This window comes from Doryrhamphus excisus, chromosome 12 (assembly GCF_030265055.1).
Source record: "Doryrhamphus excisus isolate RoL2022-K1 chromosome 12, RoL_Dexc_1.0, whole genome shotgun sequence".
Lineage (NCBI taxonomy): Eukaryota > Metazoa > Chordata > Actinopteri > Syngnathiformes > Syngnathidae > Doryrhamphus > Doryrhamphus excisus.
Genome location: NC_080477.1, coordinates 14,406,589 through 14,428,629, shown reverse-complemented (window position 1 = coordinate 14,428,629; position 22,041 = coordinate 14,406,589). Strand labels below are relative to the sequence as shown.

The following is a 22,041-nucleotide window of genomic DNA, read 5'->3' as shown; positions in this document are numbered from 1 at the left end:
AACAAAAATCAATACACAGTAAGTCCCCATTAGATTTTGTTGCAAATTCAGCTAAAGCTGTAAATGTAGGCAATAATTTTTATTTTTTTAAGTAGAATTGCATTTGGGCAAAATGGTTCAGCAATCTAGTAGATCCAATGGATGGAGATGAGTATCACAGTCCTCTGATCCAGTTGTCCCTCACCTCTTCGGGGTTTCGAATTTTGTGGCTTCACTCAATCATGGTTCATCGAAAATATGTAAATTAATAAATCGTGCTGTCTCGAGGTTGAATACAGACTATTATTAGTGAAAACGATGTGTAATGAAGCAAATTTTAAGGATTTTTGCCTAAATTAACAATGGTTAACTGAACTAAAATACACACATAAGGTATTCAAAAGATGCATTTAAAGACACTGTGAATAAAGTGGGAGGAAGCCGGAGTTCCCGGAGAAAACCCACACATGCACAGGGAGAACATGCAAACTCCACACAGAGATGGCCGAGGGTGGACAGTCTGGAATCATTTAAGTTAAATTAAGTTTGGCCTCTCGATTGGTTAAGTGTGGGTCATGATAAGATGTCTTCTAATGTTGTTCGAGCTCAAAACTATGGGAGACATAGCTTTGTCCACCATCCATTCATTTTCTACGGTCAAGCTGCTTCCTTTAGTGCCATCTTTGGCTCCAAATGTTTGATATCAAAATGATTTCCTAGAGCTCTACAGCCATGTTTACATTGCTGAATCCCTTTTCCCCAGCCACCATTCCTGTGGCGTACCTGCCGTCATGCCTGAGTGTACATATGAGTCTGCTTTCATAGACCAGTGATGCAGCAGTCCCACAAACACTGCAGCAGCCTCCAGCGCAGCAGCTTAATCAGGCAGGAAATAGATGTAGAAAGGAACACAGCAACGTGGACCAGAGGTTTCCATGCTGCTGTGTTTGTCTGACATGCAGCAAAAAAACAAAACAGCTTTACTTTTTACACCAGATATGGTGTGAAAAAGTTCATATTTTGCCTCGCCAGACCACAGAGTATTTTCCCAAAGGTCTTGGGGATCATGAAGATGTTTTCTAGCAAAATTGAGACAAGCCTTAAAGCTCTTTTTATTCGGTGGTGGTTTTCATCTTGGAACCCTGCCATGCAGACAGTTTTTGCCCAGTGTCTTTCTTATGGTGGAGACATGAACACTAACCTTGAGGCAAGGCAAGTGAGGCCTGCAGTTCTTTGAATGTTGTTGTGGGATCGTTTGTGACTTCTCGGATGAGTCGTTGTTGTGCTCTTGAGGTAATTTTTGTTGGCCGGTCACTCCTGGGAAGGTTCACCACTGTTCCATGTTTTCACCATTTGTGGATAATGGCTCTCACTGTGGTTTGCTGGAGTCCCAAAGCTTAAGAAATGACTTTATAACCTTTTCCAGTGTGATAGATCTCAATTAATGTCAGTTAAGTTATTTTTAATTGGGGGGGGGGGTCACTTTTTCACACAAGACCATGTAGGTTTGGATTTTTTTTCCCTTAATAATAAAAAGCTTCATTAAAAACGGCATTATATGTTCAGTTGTGTATTATAGTTTGTGTATTTAATGATGATGCAACTGAACTTGATACTTTGGTTTAAGTGGAAGAAGTTAGATCATAATTTTGTTCTCTTTTCAGCTTTGGAATATCACAACCTGAACACCTCTATTGCCACCAGAGACTTTTGGGTTATCACAGGTAAAAATATTCGGGAGACATTATATTATTCTTTATTTTACCTTGTATTTTATGTATCGGGTGACATTTGGGGCAGAGGCTTCGTTTTATTGACCTGCATAATGGAAAAAAATATGAAGACACAAATTTGAAATGTTGATACTAATAACTGTCCTGAATTTAAGACCAATTGAAAAGTGGCAAGAATGTCCATCTTGCACTGCTGGATTTTAAGAGTTTCAGTCCAATAACCATCAGACAGCATCTGCGAGAGAAGGGTTTTAGGAACAAAAAACATCCTGCCGTATAAGATAATGTAAAAAGACTAAAAAGCTACAGTATCGTACATTGCTAACGAGACTGCTTGGCTTGTGAGACCAATTCTGTTCAAGGTCTTTTCCATGATAAAAGCATATAGTGACACTTAACAAGACGTACAGTCAGAAATATGACCTTTTCACCCTGAATAAATTGGAACAACGTTAAGCTCCATGGGGTTATTATTGATCAAGAAGGGAGTGTAGTCAGTATGACTTTTATAGTCTTCAGCCTCGGTGGATGTTGAAATGAAACCCATTCAAATGCACATCATTTGCATACAAACACACATGTATCTTGTCATACCTTCTAACAACCCTCTGGGGCTCTCTGCTGCGTCTTCCCCCCCTTCACAGTAATCCAGGATGTGGATAACGACAGCCTGGAGGGACTGTACCAAAGCTTTGCCAGTCTGATGGAGCAGCGACTTGCAGAGTTGTTTGTTTTGGCAGGCCAGCAAGGTACTCGATTCAGACGTGCTACTGCTGTCGGCAGCTACACTGTGCAGGTATGAAGGAGGCAGAGTTGTCCAGCAGGACAAGAATCTGTGATTAATGCAGACATTGAGAGAAGATAATCTCATCAATTATTGACAAACCTACTTAACCCTAAGCCGAACCACTACCACCAATACTACTATGTCTGTTTTTTTTCTGGTCAGATGGTGAGTATGAAAAGGGTGTCAGGATTGAAGAACCCAGCAGAGATGACGTACTATGTGCAGCACAATGGCATTCCTTTAGCGGGCACGTCAGCTGCCAAGGTCCTCAACACGGTGGATTCTCAGACGATGGCACTCACCTTGGGCTACTTTGTTCAGCTGCAAGCAGAACGTAAGCACCTGCATGCTTTTATGTTTGACAAGTAGACGTTGAAAGAGTGACAAACCCTGTAAACATGGCGGGTTTAGAAAGAAGAGCTTGCTAGAAGCTTTGTGCTCTCTAATCTCTCACTCAAATGCTCCCGGCAGGACTTGAGTTTGCTCAGGCTGCAGAGCCGCTTGCTGTTTCGTGAAGAGTGCAAGAGCGAGAGAGTCGAGGGAGTTAAGAGCTTGCAGCATCCTCTCACTCATACGTTAGATTGTTGCCGCAAAAAACTCAACATTAATTTTGCTTGTGCAGCTCAACAATTGGGCCGCGTTCAAAGACTGAAAACCTCGCCAACCTTGCCATAAAGAGATCATGGCAGTTTGCATACCAGACACAAAATGACACTAAATTCACATTTTTGCCAGCTTTTGGCTTGGCACCTTAAGATCTAACAGTGCAAAATGTTGTTTCTGGTCATTTTTCAACAGGTCTTAAAATTTTGGTCATGAGTGTAATTGGTCATGTCACATTTGCACAGCCACTTGTTGCTAGGTAGAATTCAGAGAGGGCTCATTACTGACCCACAGGCCCATACTAATTTACTAAAAAAAATAGCCTATTGATGTATTTTATTTAATAAAATAAACATAATAATAAGGGGCTGCACGGTGGACGAGTGGTTAGTGCGCAGGCCACTTAGCTAGGAGATCCAGGGTTTTCTCCGGTTTCCTCCCACATTCCAAAAACATGCTAGGCTAATTGGCGACTCCAAATTGTCCATAGGTATGAATGTGAGTGTGAATGGTTGTTTGTCTATATGTGCCCTGTGATTGGCTGGCGACCAGTCCAGGGTGTACCCCGCCTCTCGCCCAAAGACAGCTGGGATAGGCTCCAGCACCCCCACGACCCTCGTGAGGAAAAAGCGGTAGAAAATAAATGAAAATAAACATAATAATAAGGGGCTGCACGGTGGATGAGTGGTTAGTGTGCAGGCCACTTAGCTAGGAGATCCAGGGTTTTCTCCGGGTACTCCGGTTTCCTCCCACATTCCAAAAACATGCTAGGCTAATTGGCGATTCCAAATTGTCCATAGGTATAAATGTGAGTGTGAATGGTTGTTTGTCTATATGTGCCCTGTGATTGGCTGGTGACCAGTCCAGGGTGTACCCCGCCTCTCGCCCTCTTGTGAGGATAAGCAATATAGAAAATGAATGGATGGATAATAATAATAAAACAAGTAAATCAAGCCATACAGATATGACCAATGACAAGGTTGATGAAAATATTGCATAACCTGGAATTTTGCTCACTTGGTCACTAAAGAGATTTTTAATTAAAAACACGACAGGTGCAATGAAATGTAATGAAGTGATGATCATGTTTTTTATTCCTCAGCCGTGGTCAAGAACCCTCCCAATAACCTTTGGATCATCGCCGCAGTGTTGGCGCCCATCGCCGTGGTGACACTCATTATACTCATCATCACAGCCGTGCTGTGCAGAAAGAACAAGAAGGACTTTAAAGCGGATGCCATCGGCAACCTTAATCCACGAGCTAAGGTATCCATACACTGCATATCAACCCTTCTTGGTCATTCTATTCATGCCACCTCAACCATTCTGTAGAGCCTAATTACGTTACATACATTCACTTTTAGCCATTGCACATTGGAGGGGATACATACTTGTATTCATTTGTATGTGGGAGGCTGCATTGTTAAGTAAAGTTTAAAAAGTCAATCAAAAAATCAAAACCTCTGTTTTGGAACGTCTCAAACCAGGTTTCACCTTCAGCCTTAGTGTATTTTTTTTGTGATAGCACCAGAGAAGGGTATTTATAGACACACTTGATGTCAGTTTTCCAGCAGTTTTAAGCCATAATAATGGCCACAAGGTGGCAGGAGTACATTTGATAAGAGCTTGACGATTTGAATGGAAAAAGCATACAGGACAGCAAGGAGGAAGTAGAAGAACGTGAAGGTTACTCATTGTACGTAAATTTTAAATACGGCCATTGCACACACACATACATGCACACACAGTTCATTTCCAGATAGAAAAATTCTATATAGTTCATGGTGCTATATTTTTGATGCAAAATAACCCTTTCTGTGTTGTTTATGTGTTATTTATTTGATATTTGAGCTGTCACAAAAGCAAAACAATTGTGTTGAAATGCAAGTAATTGTGCTGGAAGTGTATCTTTTTAGAAAAGGCTGTTTTTTTTTATTATTAACAGATTTTGAGTTAATGGATGGAATTTGAGTTAATTGAGATTGATAAGTAAAAATATGATTGAACAGACACTTTCCATTCATCCCATGATTGATCTATTTCACTACTACTTATCACTCTGCAATGTTGTGACATAAGTAAACATTTCAATAGGTCTGTTTAAACACTTTATTTCTATTTCAGATGGCATATCGGCGAGATGTGAACTACTATCACCAGGTAAATCATTTTCTTTGGTTACACAGTGCCAAGTCAGGGGACTAGATAGCGACGACTACACTTCAGTAAATTCATGCATGCTGATGGAAACTAACGATACAGCAGCCCTCTGGAGTCATGAAGCTTTTTACAATGAGAATCCCTCGGATGAAAAGCAATTGGCTTCAAGCATCCTCCAGATGTTACTTGACACATCCAGCCATCTTTTCCAGACAGTGTTGATGAAGCACAAGTGTGTGAACTTGTGGCTGTGTGTCTGTATTATCCAGATCAAACTCATCTCACACCTCCTGTGTCTTGGGTTATTATTGCTGAGTCTGGGCTCTCTTCACCCGACTGGATCAGCGCACATGAATGAAAACAAAAAGTGACGCCCTCAGCACATTCCGCTGCTTTACTGATACCAATAAAAGTGCCACACTACACTGTAATCCACAGTTTATACAGCACAAAATTGATCCCTTGGTGACCTTTAGCATGTAAAAACACCCACACAGTGATTACATCGGGAATAAAAATGGTGATTGGTTCATTTAGCAAATATTCTTCATATTGCAGTCAGTGCAAGTCATTTAATGTCAAAATAAAAAATGATCAAGCATAGTGAGTTGGACTGTATTGCTCAGTGGAGTGTCACATTGATTTTGCAACATTGACCAGATGCATTGAAGCTAAAGCAATTTATGACACATGGTAGGAGTGCACACACACTATTTCACTCTGTTTTCCTTCAGTGGCCCCCGTTCTCTACACACATTAAATCACCCCCCCACCCCCCGCATCCCCTACTGTATTTTAATGTTTAAATGCATAGCTATATTTTTATGAAAACGTGCCAATCTCATTTTATCACCACCCACTGTGAGTGTTTATTCAACAAGAATTTGGACGAAGATGAAAAGGGGCTTCAGTTAAATCAATTTATCTTCTCCAGTTGAAGGCACAGCGGCAACTCGTTTATTTCTTCCCGTATAGTCTCTGGACATGTCTGAAAAAATAATCACTTTCAGATATTTTTAGATTACTGTCTTCGGGAAAGTCTTCTTGATGCTTTGAATTTTAGAATATGTAGATATAAAATCAATAATTCATACTTTTTACATTAGCAAAAAAAAATAGATAAAAACGATATATATTTCATTTAAAGTGATCATTATTATTACAGTATAACTTTGTTTCATTTGATCTAATATGTACTTTGAATATGCTTTTAGAAATTGGTTCTTCTGGCACATAGTGGGTCAATTTCTTCTGACCTTCCGAAGTCACTCAATATGTTTCTATAAAACACTAAACCAACATGCAGTACTCATTGTTCACTAGATATTTTTGATATGGCTTTTTGGCATCATGTTTTTAAATTATTATTTTTTTCAGCCGGTCCAAGGTTTTGACTATGCCAAGCAACATTTGGGCCAACAGGGAGGAGATGAGGAGACCCTACCAGGTGGTCAGGATACTTTAGTGATGTCCCTACAAATTCGGGATGCACCGCTTTCCCTGGAGAAGACCTTGAAACACGAAGGCACAGTCACCAAGGCGAACCTTACTGGTGACAAACACAAAAGGTATTGTCATCGCATTACAAATGTCCAGTATCAGAACAGAAACCATGCAGCACAATCAACAGCCTTTTCAGTGAGCTCTCAGATTAGTGCACAAAAAAGCCTCACTTGTATCACCCTAATGTCTTAATGCTGATTGATGTGCAGGCTTGAGCAGAGATCTGTGTTTGACCAGGTCGAATGTATTATTTCCTTTATTTGACAGTAAGAAGTACTGTTCTGTAAATGAATTGTCATGTTAAATCATGACAGATTGTTTAATGCTCACGCACCAAAAAGGGCAAAATCTGTCATAGGCCGGATTCAATTTCAGTGCAGCATAATGAGATTAAAATGAAATCTTTGTGACAGAATAAGCAATCCTCGATGAAAGCTTGTTGTGGGTTTCATGTCAAACCATCACTCTTTACATTGACTCACTGTCATCAATCACAATGCAGAGACACTTCAACTTTACCTTTACTACTCCACACCAAATGGAAGCATCCATGCATTCATTTTATTCTGTGTAGGGCCACAGAGAAGCAGGGGCATACTGGATATCAGCTGACAGCAAGAGAGGTGTGATATTCATCACATAAAAGCAACAACCATTCACACTTAAGGGGCAATTTAGAGTTCTTACTTAACCTAATATACACAATAAGCACCACAAAATTTTAAAGAAAAAACAAATTTTCTACACCGCTTATCCTCATCAGGGTCGCTGGGGGGTGCTGGAGCCTATTCCAGCTGTCTTTGGGCGAGAGGCAGGGTACACCCTGGACTGGTTGCCAGCCAATCACAGGGCACATATAGACAAACAACCATTCACACTCACATTCATACCTATGGACAATTTGGAGTCGCCATTCATTCATTCATTCATTCATTCATTTTCTACCGCTTTTCCTCACGAGGGTCGCGGGGGGTGCTGGAGCCTATTCTCCAGCTGTCTTTGGGCGAGAGGCAGGGTACACCCTGGACTGGTCGCCAGCCAATCACAGGGCACATATAGACAAACAACCATTCACACTCACATTCATACCTATGGACAATTTGGTGTCACCAATTAACCTAATTTGCATGTGAGAACATGCAAACTCCACATAGTGATCCCCAAGCGAAGATTTGAACCCAGGTCTTCCTGATCTCCTGACTGGGTGACCTACATGCATAAATATAGAAACAGTTTAGTAGGATTTTTTTTTTACAGTTTTCCCATAATGCAGTTTGTTTGAGAAAACCATTTCATTGGAGCAGCATAGAAAGCATAGAAAATGGTGCTGCAGTGCTGCCACCAGAGGGAGCCAAATGATCCTGATCCCAAAGTCCAGAGGGAAGCTGATGTCATTGCAGCGCCCCAATGAATATGTTGCTCAGACACAATGTCATATGGGAAAACTTTAATGTTACTTTAACCATGACTATTCTAACCCCTAAGCCCGTGACTAAGACTAAATGCCCACCCTAATTATGAAAACCATAGCTCTTAACCATGAAATGGTGTCACCAAGCACAATGACAAATTATGTGAATGGATATTTGGTGATGCTACAATCTGATGAATGAGTTGGCTAACATTGACCCCTGACCTGAGAGGTGTTTTATAGATCAGTGGTTCCCAAAGTGGGGTAGCCCCAGGGGTACATCGATGGGGGATACGTGAAGAAACATGAAAAACCATTTGCACCTACTAACTCTCGGAATTACTGGTACGCCTGAACGCCTCACAGTGCAAGAACACTGCAGCAGAAAGGAGAGGTTGTAGCAGGTTGTAGCTTGCTCTGTGTGCATCATATCAACAAATTTGACTGATTATTTTGTCTATTAAGAGTGTTTTATCTTGAAGATTTCATTTATATTTGTGTTTAATGGATATAATAAAGTTTGTGTTTTTTAAGTGGGCAGAAGTGGGGGGTACATGACTTTGGGTCAAATGTCTGAAGGGGTACGTGACTGTAAAAAGTTTGGGAACCACTGATCTTGATGAATGGCAGTTTAGCAGATTTTTTGGCAGTTTAAAAGCACACAATAAAATCAACGAGATTGTCATAAAATTTAATCACGGAAAAAAAGAGAATATCTCTCTCTCTCTCTCTCTCTCTATATATATATATATATATATACACACATATATATATATATACTGCACAATGACTTATGAACATTGCAGTTTAAATGGACAGATAAATTACGTACATGCGATAAAAAATAAAGCGATGCAAGTCAGAAACAATATAAATTCAAATAGGCGAGGTAGTTGTAAACATTAAAGTCAGCAGTGCAGGCCAAGTAAAGTATACCGCTAAACTACGCTTTGCGGTTATCTGTCTTTTAAAGGGGAGACGATGGAGGGAAGATGCTGTGATTAAATTTATTTAGTTTTTAGTGTCTTAGCTTTTTCCAGAGCTGAGGGAGTAAAAAAATAATGTCCAGGGTGAATGTGGTTCTCACTGATATATCTGGCCTTCTTTTGGCTTTGGGGTCACCTGAGGTAGATGTGTAAAGCTGTGAGAGTAGCCAGTGTTCACCACCCGTTGCAGATCCTTTTTGTCCTCCAGAGTGCAGCTGGAGAACCACGGCGTACAGCAGATACAGTAGATAGATAGTGTATACTGTAGATACTTTATTAATACAATGAAATGGTGCATTTAAGCTATTCCAAATGTACAATGTAGTCTTCCCCCATGCCAAAATGTAGTCACTGTTATCTGTAGTATGGTTCTTTTTCCCTAAAGATTCATCATGCTCCCTTTTCCCTACTCTTTTGTCATGATTCCACATCTATTAACCCAACTTCCCCCCCTCATGCAGGCTATGTAAATGTGTTCTCTACGTCTCTATTAGTTATCACACAGTACACGTCTTTGTTGAGGCCGTGCAGTGCTGCTTCAACCGGAGCAGGGAGGGCAGCCTCTGTCTCTCGCGCTCTCTTTGCTGTTATCGTTCTGAGCAGACAAATAGGGGATGGACTGCGGCGCTTTGATGTCACTGTTGGCGTGGCGTCCTCCGAGACAAACTATGATCAGCACTAATTCCATCAACAGTGTGGCGTTTAAAGCTACTTTGACATGAGGTTGATGGAGGCACGCGTTAGTCTCATTCACAGCAGACAGATGTCCTATCAGTACATCATGGATTAAATAACAGACACACCATGCACCAATACATGCGAGGGATCTGTATCCTTCCACTGTAAACATTTATGTTTTACAATTGGCATAATAGTTCAATATGTTTGGCGGTGATGCAGGAAGGTGAGGCTGTTAAGGGGAGGGGATGACATAACCTGGCGGCGAGCCCAGCTTGCTCAGAGCTCACTGCCTCTCCTGTTGCTATGGTTACTTGCAGCAAGTTGTTGAGTGAGGACGGTTCCGTCATCAGCAGCGAATCAGAGAGGCGGAATTCCGTCAGAGGGTTGATGGCGCCGAAAATCACAGCGCAGCAAAAACTGACAAAGGAGGAGGCCCGCAAGAGAGATGGTGAGAGTCGCACGCAGGTGCTAATACAAAATAATTAATTCTTCCTATAAGACAAGGTCATGTGTGTCTTGACCAGTATTAATGATTCCTGGTTGATTATTCATGTACATACAAGGGCCACACTCAAAAATACTCTTTCTTTTCTGCATTATGATAACCAAAATGTTACCAGTCAGCAGTATGCAGAGAGGGACATGGCGCATAATACAGCATATCACACTATGGATGTTGGTGTTTGATAATTACACTCACTAGATCACTAATTGGGAGTCAGAAAAGCTGCTGCCAAGAATTCAACATAGATTGCTGATATTAACAAAAGTCCTACATCAACTAGGGATTTGACTCAGGGAAAATTAAGGATCAATTAATTCTTATCATGAATTGTCATCAATCATTCTCTGGATGTTTTGAAATTCTGTTTCCATGCCAATGTAAAATAATGTTGAGAATATACCTTGATATTTCTGAGCAAGGATGTGGATCAATTTCCCATAGTGATTCTTGCACTTCTTTAGACAGCAAACTAGTTAAGACTGACTTAACAGCGCCTCTGCCGGTTGTCGCCAAGTTGTGCACTCCATTTTGCCTCATTTGCTTCAAGACTGGAAGGGCACAAAATTCCACAAAAATTAACCAAAGCGTGAGGCACTTCCCTATGGAGATGCAACAACTTGAGAAAAATAAAGAAAAACACTTTTCAAATCTGCTAAGCTAACTTCACTTATGTTTAAAGGCAATCTAAATTGAAAAGTCCACTAAAGTTGTGTCCATTAAAAGTGACAACCTAACTGAGTTGTCAGAGCTATTTGTAGTGACTTCATGAGTAATGTTCCTCATTGTTCTCCAGATCCATATGATTCCTCTTCAGGCTCCCTGCAGCTCATTTCTATAAAGCCAATAACGGCTCATCCCAAGTACTCGCAGCATGCGTCTTCTGATCGCAAACAAAATGCTGCCATGGTCAATGGAGAGGTAATTTATGTGCATTATTCGAGTCCTATTGGCTGAGTTGTACTGTATACTGTAGTGTTATGTTGGCTTTGAACCAACATCCCAATGCTTCTCTTCTATTCCCTCCTCACCTCCATCCTTGTAGGTGAACCTGGCTCACAAGCAGAGGTCGGATATTGAAAACTATCGGAATAAGCTGCGACTCAAGACGAAGAAGAAGGACTATTACGACTTTCCTTCCATAGATGGCAGCAGTTACGGAGGACAGGGCCTCTTGCAAACTCAGCGGCAGGATCATGGGAGGGCGGAGCCAGATGAGGAGCGGAATTCCACTTATGTCAAGTCTCATGTAAGGTGAGGACAAGTGGAAATGTCAGCGGTCAGACTAGTTGGGCCCACAAAAAGAAAACAATTTAAATAGAATATTCAATTCAATTGGCCGCATGGTGGCCACACAGTCATGAGATCGGGAAGACTTGGGTTCTGACCATGCTTGTGTGGGTTTGCTCCAGGTACTCCAGTTTCCTACCACATTCCGATAATTGGTAACTCCAAATTGTCCATAGGTATGAATGTGAGTGTGAATGGTTGTTTGTCTATATGTGCCCTGTGATTGGCTGGCGACTAGTCTAGGGTGTATCCCGCCTCTCGCCCGAAGACAGCTGGGATAGGCTCCAGCATACCCCCTGACCGTCATGAGGATAAGTGGCATACAAAATGGAATGATGGATATTGACGTCTGTTTTATCGTCACTTATTGTTCAGTGATGAATTTGCATAACTGCAATTAAGTCACACGTATTCATGTTTTCTGGCATCATAAAACCCCCCTGTCACACTCTCGGGACACTAAAACAAATGAATGAGTTTTAATTGATTTGCTCTGAATGCATTCTCTTGACTGAAGCATCATTTAACTGCTGTGCCGCCCACATTTGGAACAGAAAGATGGAAAAATCCAAGACTAGATATAGATATCCAAGGAAACTATGAATCCGATTAGATGGCTTCCCACATTTTGTGGTTGCTATTAACTGTTAAATGTCTCTCTTTTTCTTATGTGGTCTGCAGGCGCTCCCAGGTAGGGCAGACATCCTATCGCAGTAGACAGAGCCTGAACACTCCAAGTCCTGGAGGAACCGAGATGGACCTCCTTGTGATGAGGGAGAGACCCAGGAAAGGCATCCGAAACAGTGGCTATGATGTGAGTCAAAACCTTGAAACCGATGTGCCACAACGTAACATACTGTACCATAGCAAATGGCAATGCCATTCCATACAATAATGCTATACTATATCATAAGATGTCATAGCATGGAATACTTGGTACAATCCATAACATGCCATACTATGAAAAAATGCACCAATGTACTATGGAGTGTTCTGTGCCATCTTGGCCAATTTTAAAACATTAAGATAGAAATCAGACATATAGTTGTGGATACAGTGTGGAACACGAGCAATCTGATGGAAAACAGTTGCTTTATTCATAATCCAAATTAACATTTATATGGTCTTGATACATAATGCATATATCCATCTGACTTTCATGCTGACATTTTTTATTGTTCCATTATAGTGCCTGGTTCTTTGGTGTAAAGTACAGTAGAAGACTTCTTTTCTAAGTCATATAAGCAGTGATAGTGACTCAAATGCTATTGACCTTGTCCCCTTTTATATTTAGTCCATTTAATGAAAGAAAGACATATTATGTAACCTTACTCAGCGGTCTGCATGACACAGCAGAGTGGAGCAACTATTAATAATTATCATTTTCCTTATACGGCCAATTTGAATGTCTGCTATCCAGACTGACTTTGTGAATTTGATATAATAAGCACAGATGGGAATTGGGATTGTATTGTTGAATGGGATTGTTCAGTCTTCACAGTACAAAATGTCACCAAAAACTAAAAGACTTTTATTAGAGAAGAAAAGCGTGACAAACCATTTAAAGAGGCTGACCTCTAACTGGTGTTTCTGTGTGCTCTGTGTCAATGTCAAGGCTTTTTTTTATAACCAACACAGCCCTTTTTTTCCAATTTCTTGGTTTTGTTGATTACAAGGGGACCAGTGTAGCTGCCGGCCCCATCACTGCAGATATTTCTCCCTTTCAATGTTGCAGGGGGACTGATTTATGAGGTGCACTACGACAAGTCTCCCTTAGCAACCTTCTATTTGCACAGGAAGTAGGACAGCCTTCAACTCATTTTCATTTGTCTGCAAATATACAGGCTAGGTGAAAGATTTGGGAAGGGATTGAAAGGACATGGGGTGGTTACGATGTGCAATGGTGAGGGGAAACATTTAGCTGTCCATACACTTATTTACAGATTTCATCCATTCATGTTCTACCATTCATCCTGTGTAGGTTCACAGGAAGTGGGAGCCTATCCCAGTCACGTTTGCAAATTGCACACAATGCAATGATTGTGCAGTAAATACTTGGAAAAGATGCGTCTAAATGTCAGAAAGCATCAAACAATCCATTCTGATTTCATGTTTGCTTTGTCTTTGTCTTTTTTGGCAACACACATATTCAAACAGATTGAGCAGAACTTTAATATTTGTCGTTGTACCTCACAAGAGCTCCATTTGGTAAGCATCGTAACGTTAACCTATGGGACCTATTATGCTTATTCCACCTTTCTGACCAATAAATGTAGTTAGAATGTTGTATTCTTGTGTTAAATGATACCAGACTTGGTTTGCACATTTTGAATTGAGCCCTGAAAGAAGATAGGGACGGCTCTGAAAGCTTGTTGCAGAGATTTTTTCCAACACTGGCTCTTTGTGACATCACATTGTGCCGACAGTGAGTGTTTTTGGAATGTGGGATGAAGCTGGACGACCCAGGAAATAAAATGTATACTCCATACAGAGATGCTGCAGTGGAAATTCATATCCTAGCTCTCTTGACTGTAAAGCTGACATGCCAACCACAAGTCACCCATGAATCTTTTGGTGTTACAGTGCATGTTTTTGAAGAACCACACATTACAATGGTTTAAGAAGCCTTTTGTGTTTCTTTCAGACTGAGCCCGAGTTGATCAAAGAGACAAATGTGGACCATTTAATGGACCAGAGAGGCTTTGTGTATGGCCGTGGTCTGAAAGGCCAGTCACAGACGTCCACTCTGAGCTCACAGCCGTCCATTGATGAAGTGCGGCAGCAGATGCACCTGCTCCTGGAGGAGGCATTCAGCCTGGCGTCGGGGGGACAGTCCACATCCGGGAGGCATTCCCACTCCCATCCTCGCCCTCCTTCTGAACAATACAGTGTCGCACCACTTCCTTATGCAGATGTGGTGACCAGCGCTCCGGGCACTATGAGCTGTGGTCGTGGAGGACTGCAGTGGAGTCCATCTTATGGAGCGGACGTGTACCAGTGCAGTCTGCCTAAACCAGTAAGCGCAATCTTCTCATTTAATAATCAAATGTATGTTATTTGAAATGCGTCCTCTCTTGTAGGCCTTTCACTTCACCCAGCTGCCTGATATGGCAATTAACTCTCCTCCCCCTTTGCCGCCCCGCACTGGACCCCCTCCTGGCACCTCCTTAAGACGGTAATGCTCACGAGGCTTCACTTATGCTGTCTGTTGCATATATTTATTACTATTCACATCCATTTTCATAAACTTGATATTCACTAGATAATGTGCTCAGGCCCTTTATAAATTTTAATAGTGAACTAGTGCATTGGGGTATGGCAAGAATGTTAATGAGCTAATAGCTCATCCTCACAGAGTGTTCCTGCCCTCTAGTGGTGACTACTTAGTATAACATAGCATTTATGCCTCTACGTTCCTGCTCAGGTCCATCTCTGACCTGGGCCCCAAGGGAAGGAGCTCTCAGACATCAGTCACTGAAATGCAGAGTCCACATGACAACAACCCATATGGGCCAAGCTCCAGGGCAGCACTCCCATCTATCACTATAGAGCAGCCTGTGTCCAACTACTCAGGTGAGTGGACAGTGAACCAAGGTGACATTTTAAAAGTAAAGACATAATGTTTTCGCCATCCCCCTTGTGCCAAAATGCACTTTCCTTGCTCTACTTCTGCAGGAAACCCAATAACAGCCGTCTATTCCATCCCAGCCAGCAGGACCGGCTACTCGGACTATTACGTCTCCGCCTCGCCCACTTCCTACCACAGTCCTTCCTGGATGTCCTATCCTCCTGAACCTGAAGATGTGCCGCCTCAGTGGGCAGACTCAGTAAGGGATGCTTGCAGATAACATCACATTCCAATAATACCAATAATACCAATAATAGGCTAATATTGGCTAACTTTAATATGTGCACTAAACTGACTGGAAACCTCAAGATATATATAGTGTCTATCAGAGAAAGAACACTGTTGTTTTGCTCATATTTTAATTTTGTGGCAATTACAAAGGTCCTAGTTTAGATTTACAGGCAGAGTTATGCAAACATGTTGAATTGATTTCTTCAGAGCTTCAAGTATTATCTATAATATGTGAAAGTTATAGCACTTTTGCTTTTAAATCACATTTTATCAGGCAACTATCATTGCAAATACCACAGTTAGCATCTCTATTCAATTAACTGTTCGCAGGCTATCATGAGCACAGGATCAGAAGAGATTAGCATCGCAACCTGCGGCAGTAGGCAACCTACTGATGTAGTTTTTGACTCCACAAGATGGCAGTAGAGTAGTGTGGGTAATGTGCCTTACAAACAAACACATATGAAGTTGTCAATTTGCATCTTTATCCAGATCTGAGACAAAAGTGAACAGATTTCCCTAAGTTTCACAGAACTTGGCTAATGTGTGATCTGCAGGTGCTCTCATGTGTGACTCCTCCTTTCAACCCGTGTCGCCTTTAGTTGCATTAGCAACAAACAACGTTCTTCTGTTTTTATCAGTCCTCTATCCTGTTTTCCAGCTGTCCTTGCCAGGATATGTTGAGGCTTTTCCTCATCCTCGCTACCCACAGGGGAGCCCCTCGTTACTCCCCTTACAGTACACTCAGACTCTGGACCAACAACCTGCCATCCAGAGCACAGCGTCCCAGAAAAGCCTGCCGCAGGCGGGGAAGGACATGGATAGCATTCCCTTGAGCAACCTCTCCACCTCCGCCCTTGTGCACGCGATAAGGCAAGAGGTGGCCAAGCTGGCCAAGAAGCAAAGCGACATGTTTGATTTCTAGTACGGATCCATCATCCTGCCCCCTTGTGTGCAGGAGCTCACAACAAACTGATTTTTGATGTTTTTACTGTAATGTTACCAGATCTTATTTACTCATTGACTGGTTGATTTATTTTCCTACACCTGTCAACTGCTGACATAAAACAACAATTGCTTTTTGGGAGACTGATGCAATTGCTGTCCCTTAGTGACTGCACACTTGTAATTGTAGATATGTCAATAGGATGGGCATATGATAAGGAACCTGAACATGAAATGAAAAGTTCAACCATTTTTACCAAAAGGACCAAACACTTCCTAACAAGCATGATATTTTAATCTCATTTTATGGAGGCCTCAACATGCCAAAGCCAACCTCCTCATCAAACTCAACAATTCCAATATTTTTAATTGTGTCTTTTATTATCAGGCTTGGGCCGCCATAAAAACCCTCGGTGAAGAATAAAAGACGTTAAATCAATACGCACATTTGGCGATTCATCTTGGTGGAAGAGAGACTCATTCTTTACTTTGGGATAAAAGCCTTCTCAGACTGCAATAGACTAAATTGTTAATGCAGAATTGCTGTCTGGGGATTGCAAAGCGGGTTCGACGGCATATAAGTGCATGGAGTTTTATAGCATGGATGATGCATAAACATCCACATGCTTTAGAGTGACTCTGTAATGAAATCCAGGATTACAAAAAGACAATTATCAGTTCAGGTCATATTCTCACGAGAAATGATTTACAATGAACAAATGCTTGTATCCCCCCAAAATCTCCTCTACGCATAGCCAGGGCACTTGATGGTCATCAGCAATGACTCAATGTTTTTTTTTTTACATGATGGCAACTGGTTGAGACACAAGGAAGTAAATGAACATGAGCTAAACACTGTAAAACCTGTCTTTTTGTCTTCCATGACTGATTTCCTAATTTCCAATTAATCTGCTCATTAGGTCGAGACAGTGGTGAGACAATTGGAGAGTGAAAGAACTAATAGCCTACATGATTAAACTGAAATAAAAGATTTTTTATTAGAATACCAGAGTTGGTGGTTTTTGATTCCCACCCCCCATTCCCACAACAACGTGGAAGTATAACAACATCTGATTTGTCTTGAATACAGATGCAAAGCAAAATACAGACCGGTAGCTAGTGATATCCGTGGCTACAAACGTCCAGCAAGTGTGAAATTATGAAAAGCCGATTATTCCAAAATTAGCAGAAGACTACACCTAAACTAAATAACATGTTTTGCATTTGCAACAAACACAGGTATGCTGTAAGCGCTCTGAAGTCTGAACAAAGGTGACGCCGATAGATTGAGAAAAACAGGAAACGACACTACAAAATAAGAGACAAACAGGAAATCATAGCGGATCAAGGCAAGGAAGACGACCTATCACGTGGAAAGGTTTTTTTTAAATAACATTATTTGATATACAATATACAAATAATATTTGAATACGTGCAAACATTAAATAACACATTTGGTAACTAAATAATTGTGTTCCAGTGATATTTGTTGTGGCGTTGCCTCTCATAGTCGAGTGAATGGCTGGCTGTGTGCAACATGCGATCATGTGACGCCAATAGAAATGAGACTACGAATCCAAATTTAAAATTGGAAGAAGAAAATAGAAAAGAAAATTGGAAGAAACATATGAACTATTTCCGCTCTGTGGGTCTATCATGCAGAAATCGAAATGGAGGTGAACTTGACATGCAGTTTTTATTTCAACATAAGAACCGGTATGTCGGTTTTTATTTCAACATAAAAACATGTCATCAAATGATACGAAGCGATGAACAGAAACAGCGAAGGTAAGACAAGAGTCAGAGTCACTTTTTTTGCACTGCTCTGACAAATCGTAGTTGCACCAGATCGGTGATTTCAACACAGGGACCAACATTTTCTACATTGGATTCATTTGTTCTTCATTCATGCCTATTGGTCACAGCGAATGTGTAGTTCCACATCTCCCCACCAGGGCTCAGCCTTACACCACATAATAGATACCTGCATGCATAGTGGATGTGTTTAAGTAAGACAGTTAAGTCAGAGCTTTTCTTCCTGTCACTAACACACTCCAGAGAGCGACAAGGAGACCAGTTTGGGCAACTTAGTAAGCAAATGATAATGGTGATGAATGAAGCAGAGTCATCAAAAACTGTCAGGAAGCTAAAAAATATTCACTTCCTGGTGGGCGCTGCATTTGATACCCGGGTATTCAGACTTGACTCTTCAGCTTGTCCAACCTGGCTTTGCTTTGCTCTGACCACCCAATCAAAGGATGAAGAAATGTTATTGTGACATGCATATAACCAAGCTACAGCGATATTGTTATTATTATTAACATTATTACGTCTATCAGACTACATGACTGGCGTATTGACACTTAGCCAGAACATACCGAAGGGCTTGCTAAAAACTTTACACTCAAGTGAGCTCCTATTTCTTCTTATCTTGTCATTTGCCTTTGGGTGAAAAAAGACTTGTAGTTATAAATTTATAGATTTATTATTATTTAATCATTGGGACAACTCAAACTAGAACTTTACTGACCTCTAACTTCACATATGGATAAGAATACCCCCCCACACACCAACACCTGGAAAGTCTTACCGAAGCGAGGAAGCTGTTACATCTGCAATAAAGGTGCTGCAGCCTCTATATACAGTAGTCTGCTATTATCACATCCTGTAGGTGTAAGAGCAATGTGTCCAAGACGCATATGTGAAAGAAAGTGTTGGATTACAACGTCAGTAGCACCTTATCTACACACAAGATATGATCAGCTGTCATACATCTGCTGCAGATGTTGAAATCAATCATTACTTGGGAATGTGGAAACTTTTTCTGAGTTAGTTCAGATTTAAATAAGCTCCGATATATGCCCGCAACCCTAGTGAGGACAAGCGGCATCCAAAATGGGTGGATAAATGAACCCGATTCCGAAACTGGAATTGATCGGCCCTATTCCTAATTCACATACTTAGTTTTTCTTTACAAAGACAATCAAAACGGGATGCACTGCGATCGAGTGGTTAGTGCGCAAACTTCACAGATAGGAGACCAGGGTTCAATCCCACCATCTCTGTGTGGAGTTTGCATGCGTGGGTTTTCTGCGGGTACTCCGGTTTCCTCCCACATTCCAAAAACATGTTAGGTTAATTGGCCACTCCAAATTGTCCATAGGTATGAATGTGAGTGTGAATGGTTGTTTGTCTATATGTGCCCTGTGATTGGCTGACGACCAGTCCAGGGTGTACCCTGTCTCTCGCCCAAAGACAGCTGGGATAGGCTCCAGCGCCCCCGCGACCTTTGATCAATGATATATAACAATACCACAAAATGTATAACAGAATAATAAGCATCACAAATAGAATGGAAAGTTATTTCTCTGCAGTGCACAATGATAGCAACAAAATACAATCCAATATTTATAGATAGGCATAAATAAAACATATATAAAAAAAAGTATAAATAATCATTAATAAAACATCATACAAAATGAATCACAAAAAAACTATTTAATAACAATGTCAAGGATTCAGGAGTTTTTCCTACAACACTGATTAAAATAAATAAAATTAAATCAATAATTTAAAATAAAACAAACAAGCCCATGACTCCGCTTATTTATTCACAGAAGCAAATGGAAAAGCTGTATGTTTGGTGTGTTCACAGCACGTTGCAGTGCTGAAAGAATATAACCTATATGAGTCTTCATGTCGACAAATTTCATTGACAGAAGAAAAGAGAGAAGGGGAATGAACTGTTGGCGGAACTGAAGAAATCAGCAGTCTGTGTTTACTCACAAACGAGACATCAGACATCAGTTTATTTCACTGTATTTTTATACAAGACTCTGCTGAATTTTTTTTATTTTATATCGTCATATTGTGTTACATCCTAAAAATATTGTGATATATGCTAGGGTCCGTAACACCCAACACTATTTCATAATATTTATTTATTTTATTAAAATCTTGGCAACCCCTAATATAGCCAGTAGTACATTTAAACATTTACACTGTATGTATGTGATTGGTATTGGTATCGGTATTAACGGGTTTCACTCATGGATTATCGGGATCGGTATTAGCAGCATAAAATCCTGATCGGAACATCCCTGCTATTGACATTAGCTATCATGAAAGGAGACATTCATCACTCTTCATCACTAATAAAACATTGGATACTTTCAACTTCGACGTTTACTGCTGTAAAATGTGAAATGCAAAGCAGCTGTGCAACTATGTGGTTGTAATGTAATTTAACGTAATGTAATGTATGGGTCCGAGGACAGATCTTTGGAGTACTCCAGTGTTAAAAATGCAGTGAAGTGTGTAAAGATGACAGATAGTTCTTGTTACTTATTTACATTGAGGTGTTGTACCATGGAAGGCATTGATTGCATCCAATAATACGCACAGATTCCACTCTTCATGGTATGGCTTTTCCTACTGTCGCTGTCAAGAATAAGGGAGTGAAATGAGAGGAAGACGCAAATGAAAGCCAGCAAGGCTTATTGAACACGTAAATCACTTCCCGGATGGAGGGTATGCTATGTCATTGCTAATGGGTCTCCGCCACGGCTGCGTAAATCACAGTACACATACACACGCATACTTCACTGAGTGGGGAGCCGTATGGAAGCAAAGATAGAGGATATTATTTGCTGTTTTCCATTTTCTCGCTAGTGAGGACTTAGGGTTCAAAGAGAATTGCAAAACAAGCAATGTTTGTTTAAGTGCATGTCTTGTCTCAGCAAAGTCACCAAAAGTTCATACCTGACCATGCAGTTTCATGTGTCCGACCACGGTTTCTCTGTTGACACAGGAAAATCTAATCTAAATGCATGTTGTTGTTTTTTTGTCAACGAGTCCATAATCCACAAGGTTTGGAGAGAGGTGGGTCTTTTATGTGCTAATGTATCAATGTTTTATATAGTGAATGGACATTCACCTCAGTCAATCGTTCACATTTATATTTCTTTAGAATAAGGAACGATTCAACCACCAATGTGATGCAACATATAACACACACATTTCAAATGCTACTATTTCACAACAGGTGACAAGCCCACTGTGGGGAGAATGATACGAGGATCGAACGTAAGCTACCTACATCTGCATATTTCCCAGAGCCAAAAGTGATACAATTTTATACTCCCTGAAAAACTGATTTTCTGGAACATATTTTGTGGTGGGCGGCACGGCGATCTAGTGGTTAGCGCGCGGACCTCACAGCTAGGAGACCAGGGTTCAATTCCACCCTCGGCCATCTCTGTGTGGAGTTTGCATGTTCTCCCCGTGCATGCGTGGGTTTTCTCCGGGTACTCCGGTTTCCTCCCACATTCCAAAAACATGCTAGGTTAATTGGTGACTCCAAACTGTCCATAGGTATGAATGTGAGTGTGAATGGTTGTTTGTCTATATGTGCCCTGTGATTGGCTGGCAACCAGTCCAGGGTGTACCCCGCCTCTCGCCCGAAGACAGCTTGGATGAGGAAAAGGCGGTAAAAAAATGAATGAATGAATGAATATTTTGTGGTATTTTCTTGTCAATCCAGACTATTACACTGTAGGAACTACAACTCAATTAATTTAGCCTATAATTTATGGTAACCCTA

The 22,041-nt window shown here is 40.9% G+C and overlaps 1 protein-coding gene across 2 annotated transcripts in view; it reads left to right on the top strand.

Moving 5' to 3' along the window:
* Positions 1 to 17,626, top strand: part of kiaa1549lb (KIAA1549-like b) — a 45,894-nt gene extending 28,268 nt beyond the window's left edge. The window contains exons 8-22 of one of the 2 annotated variants that reach the window (XM_058089428.1): positions 1,644 to 1,703; positions 2,357 to 2,508; positions 2,662 to 2,833; positions 4,205 to 4,368; positions 5,227 to 5,262; positions 6,685 to 6,830; positions 10,161 to 10,291; positions 11,142 to 11,266; positions 11,391 to 11,599; positions 12,317 to 12,449; positions 14,280 to 14,651; positions 14,716 to 14,810; positions 15,060 to 15,208; positions 15,311 to 15,462; positions 16,156 to 17,626. In XM_058089428.1, coding sequence (XP_057945411.1) covers positions 1,644 to 1,703; positions 2,357 to 2,508; positions 2,662 to 2,833; positions 4,205 to 4,368; positions 5,227 to 5,262; positions 6,685 to 6,830; positions 10,161 to 10,291; positions 11,142 to 11,266; positions 11,391 to 11,599; positions 12,317 to 12,449; positions 14,280 to 14,651; positions 14,716 to 14,810; positions 15,060 to 15,208; positions 15,311 to 15,462; positions 16,156 to 16,419 — 2,360 coding nt within the window. In that variant the 3' untranslated portion in view covers positions 16,420 to 17,626. Of the gene's footprint in view, positions 1 to 1,643; positions 1,704 to 2,356; positions 2,509 to 2,661; positions 2,834 to 4,204; positions 4,369 to 5,226; positions 5,263 to 6,639; positions 6,831 to 10,160; positions 10,292 to 11,141; positions 11,267 to 11,390; positions 11,600 to 12,316; positions 12,450 to 14,279; positions 14,652 to 14,715; positions 14,811 to 15,059; positions 15,209 to 15,310; positions 15,463 to 16,155 lie in introns of both variants that reach the window. The other variant, XM_058089427.1, reaches the window with a different exon arrangement.
* Positions 17,627 to 22,041: the final 4,415 nt, after the last annotated feature.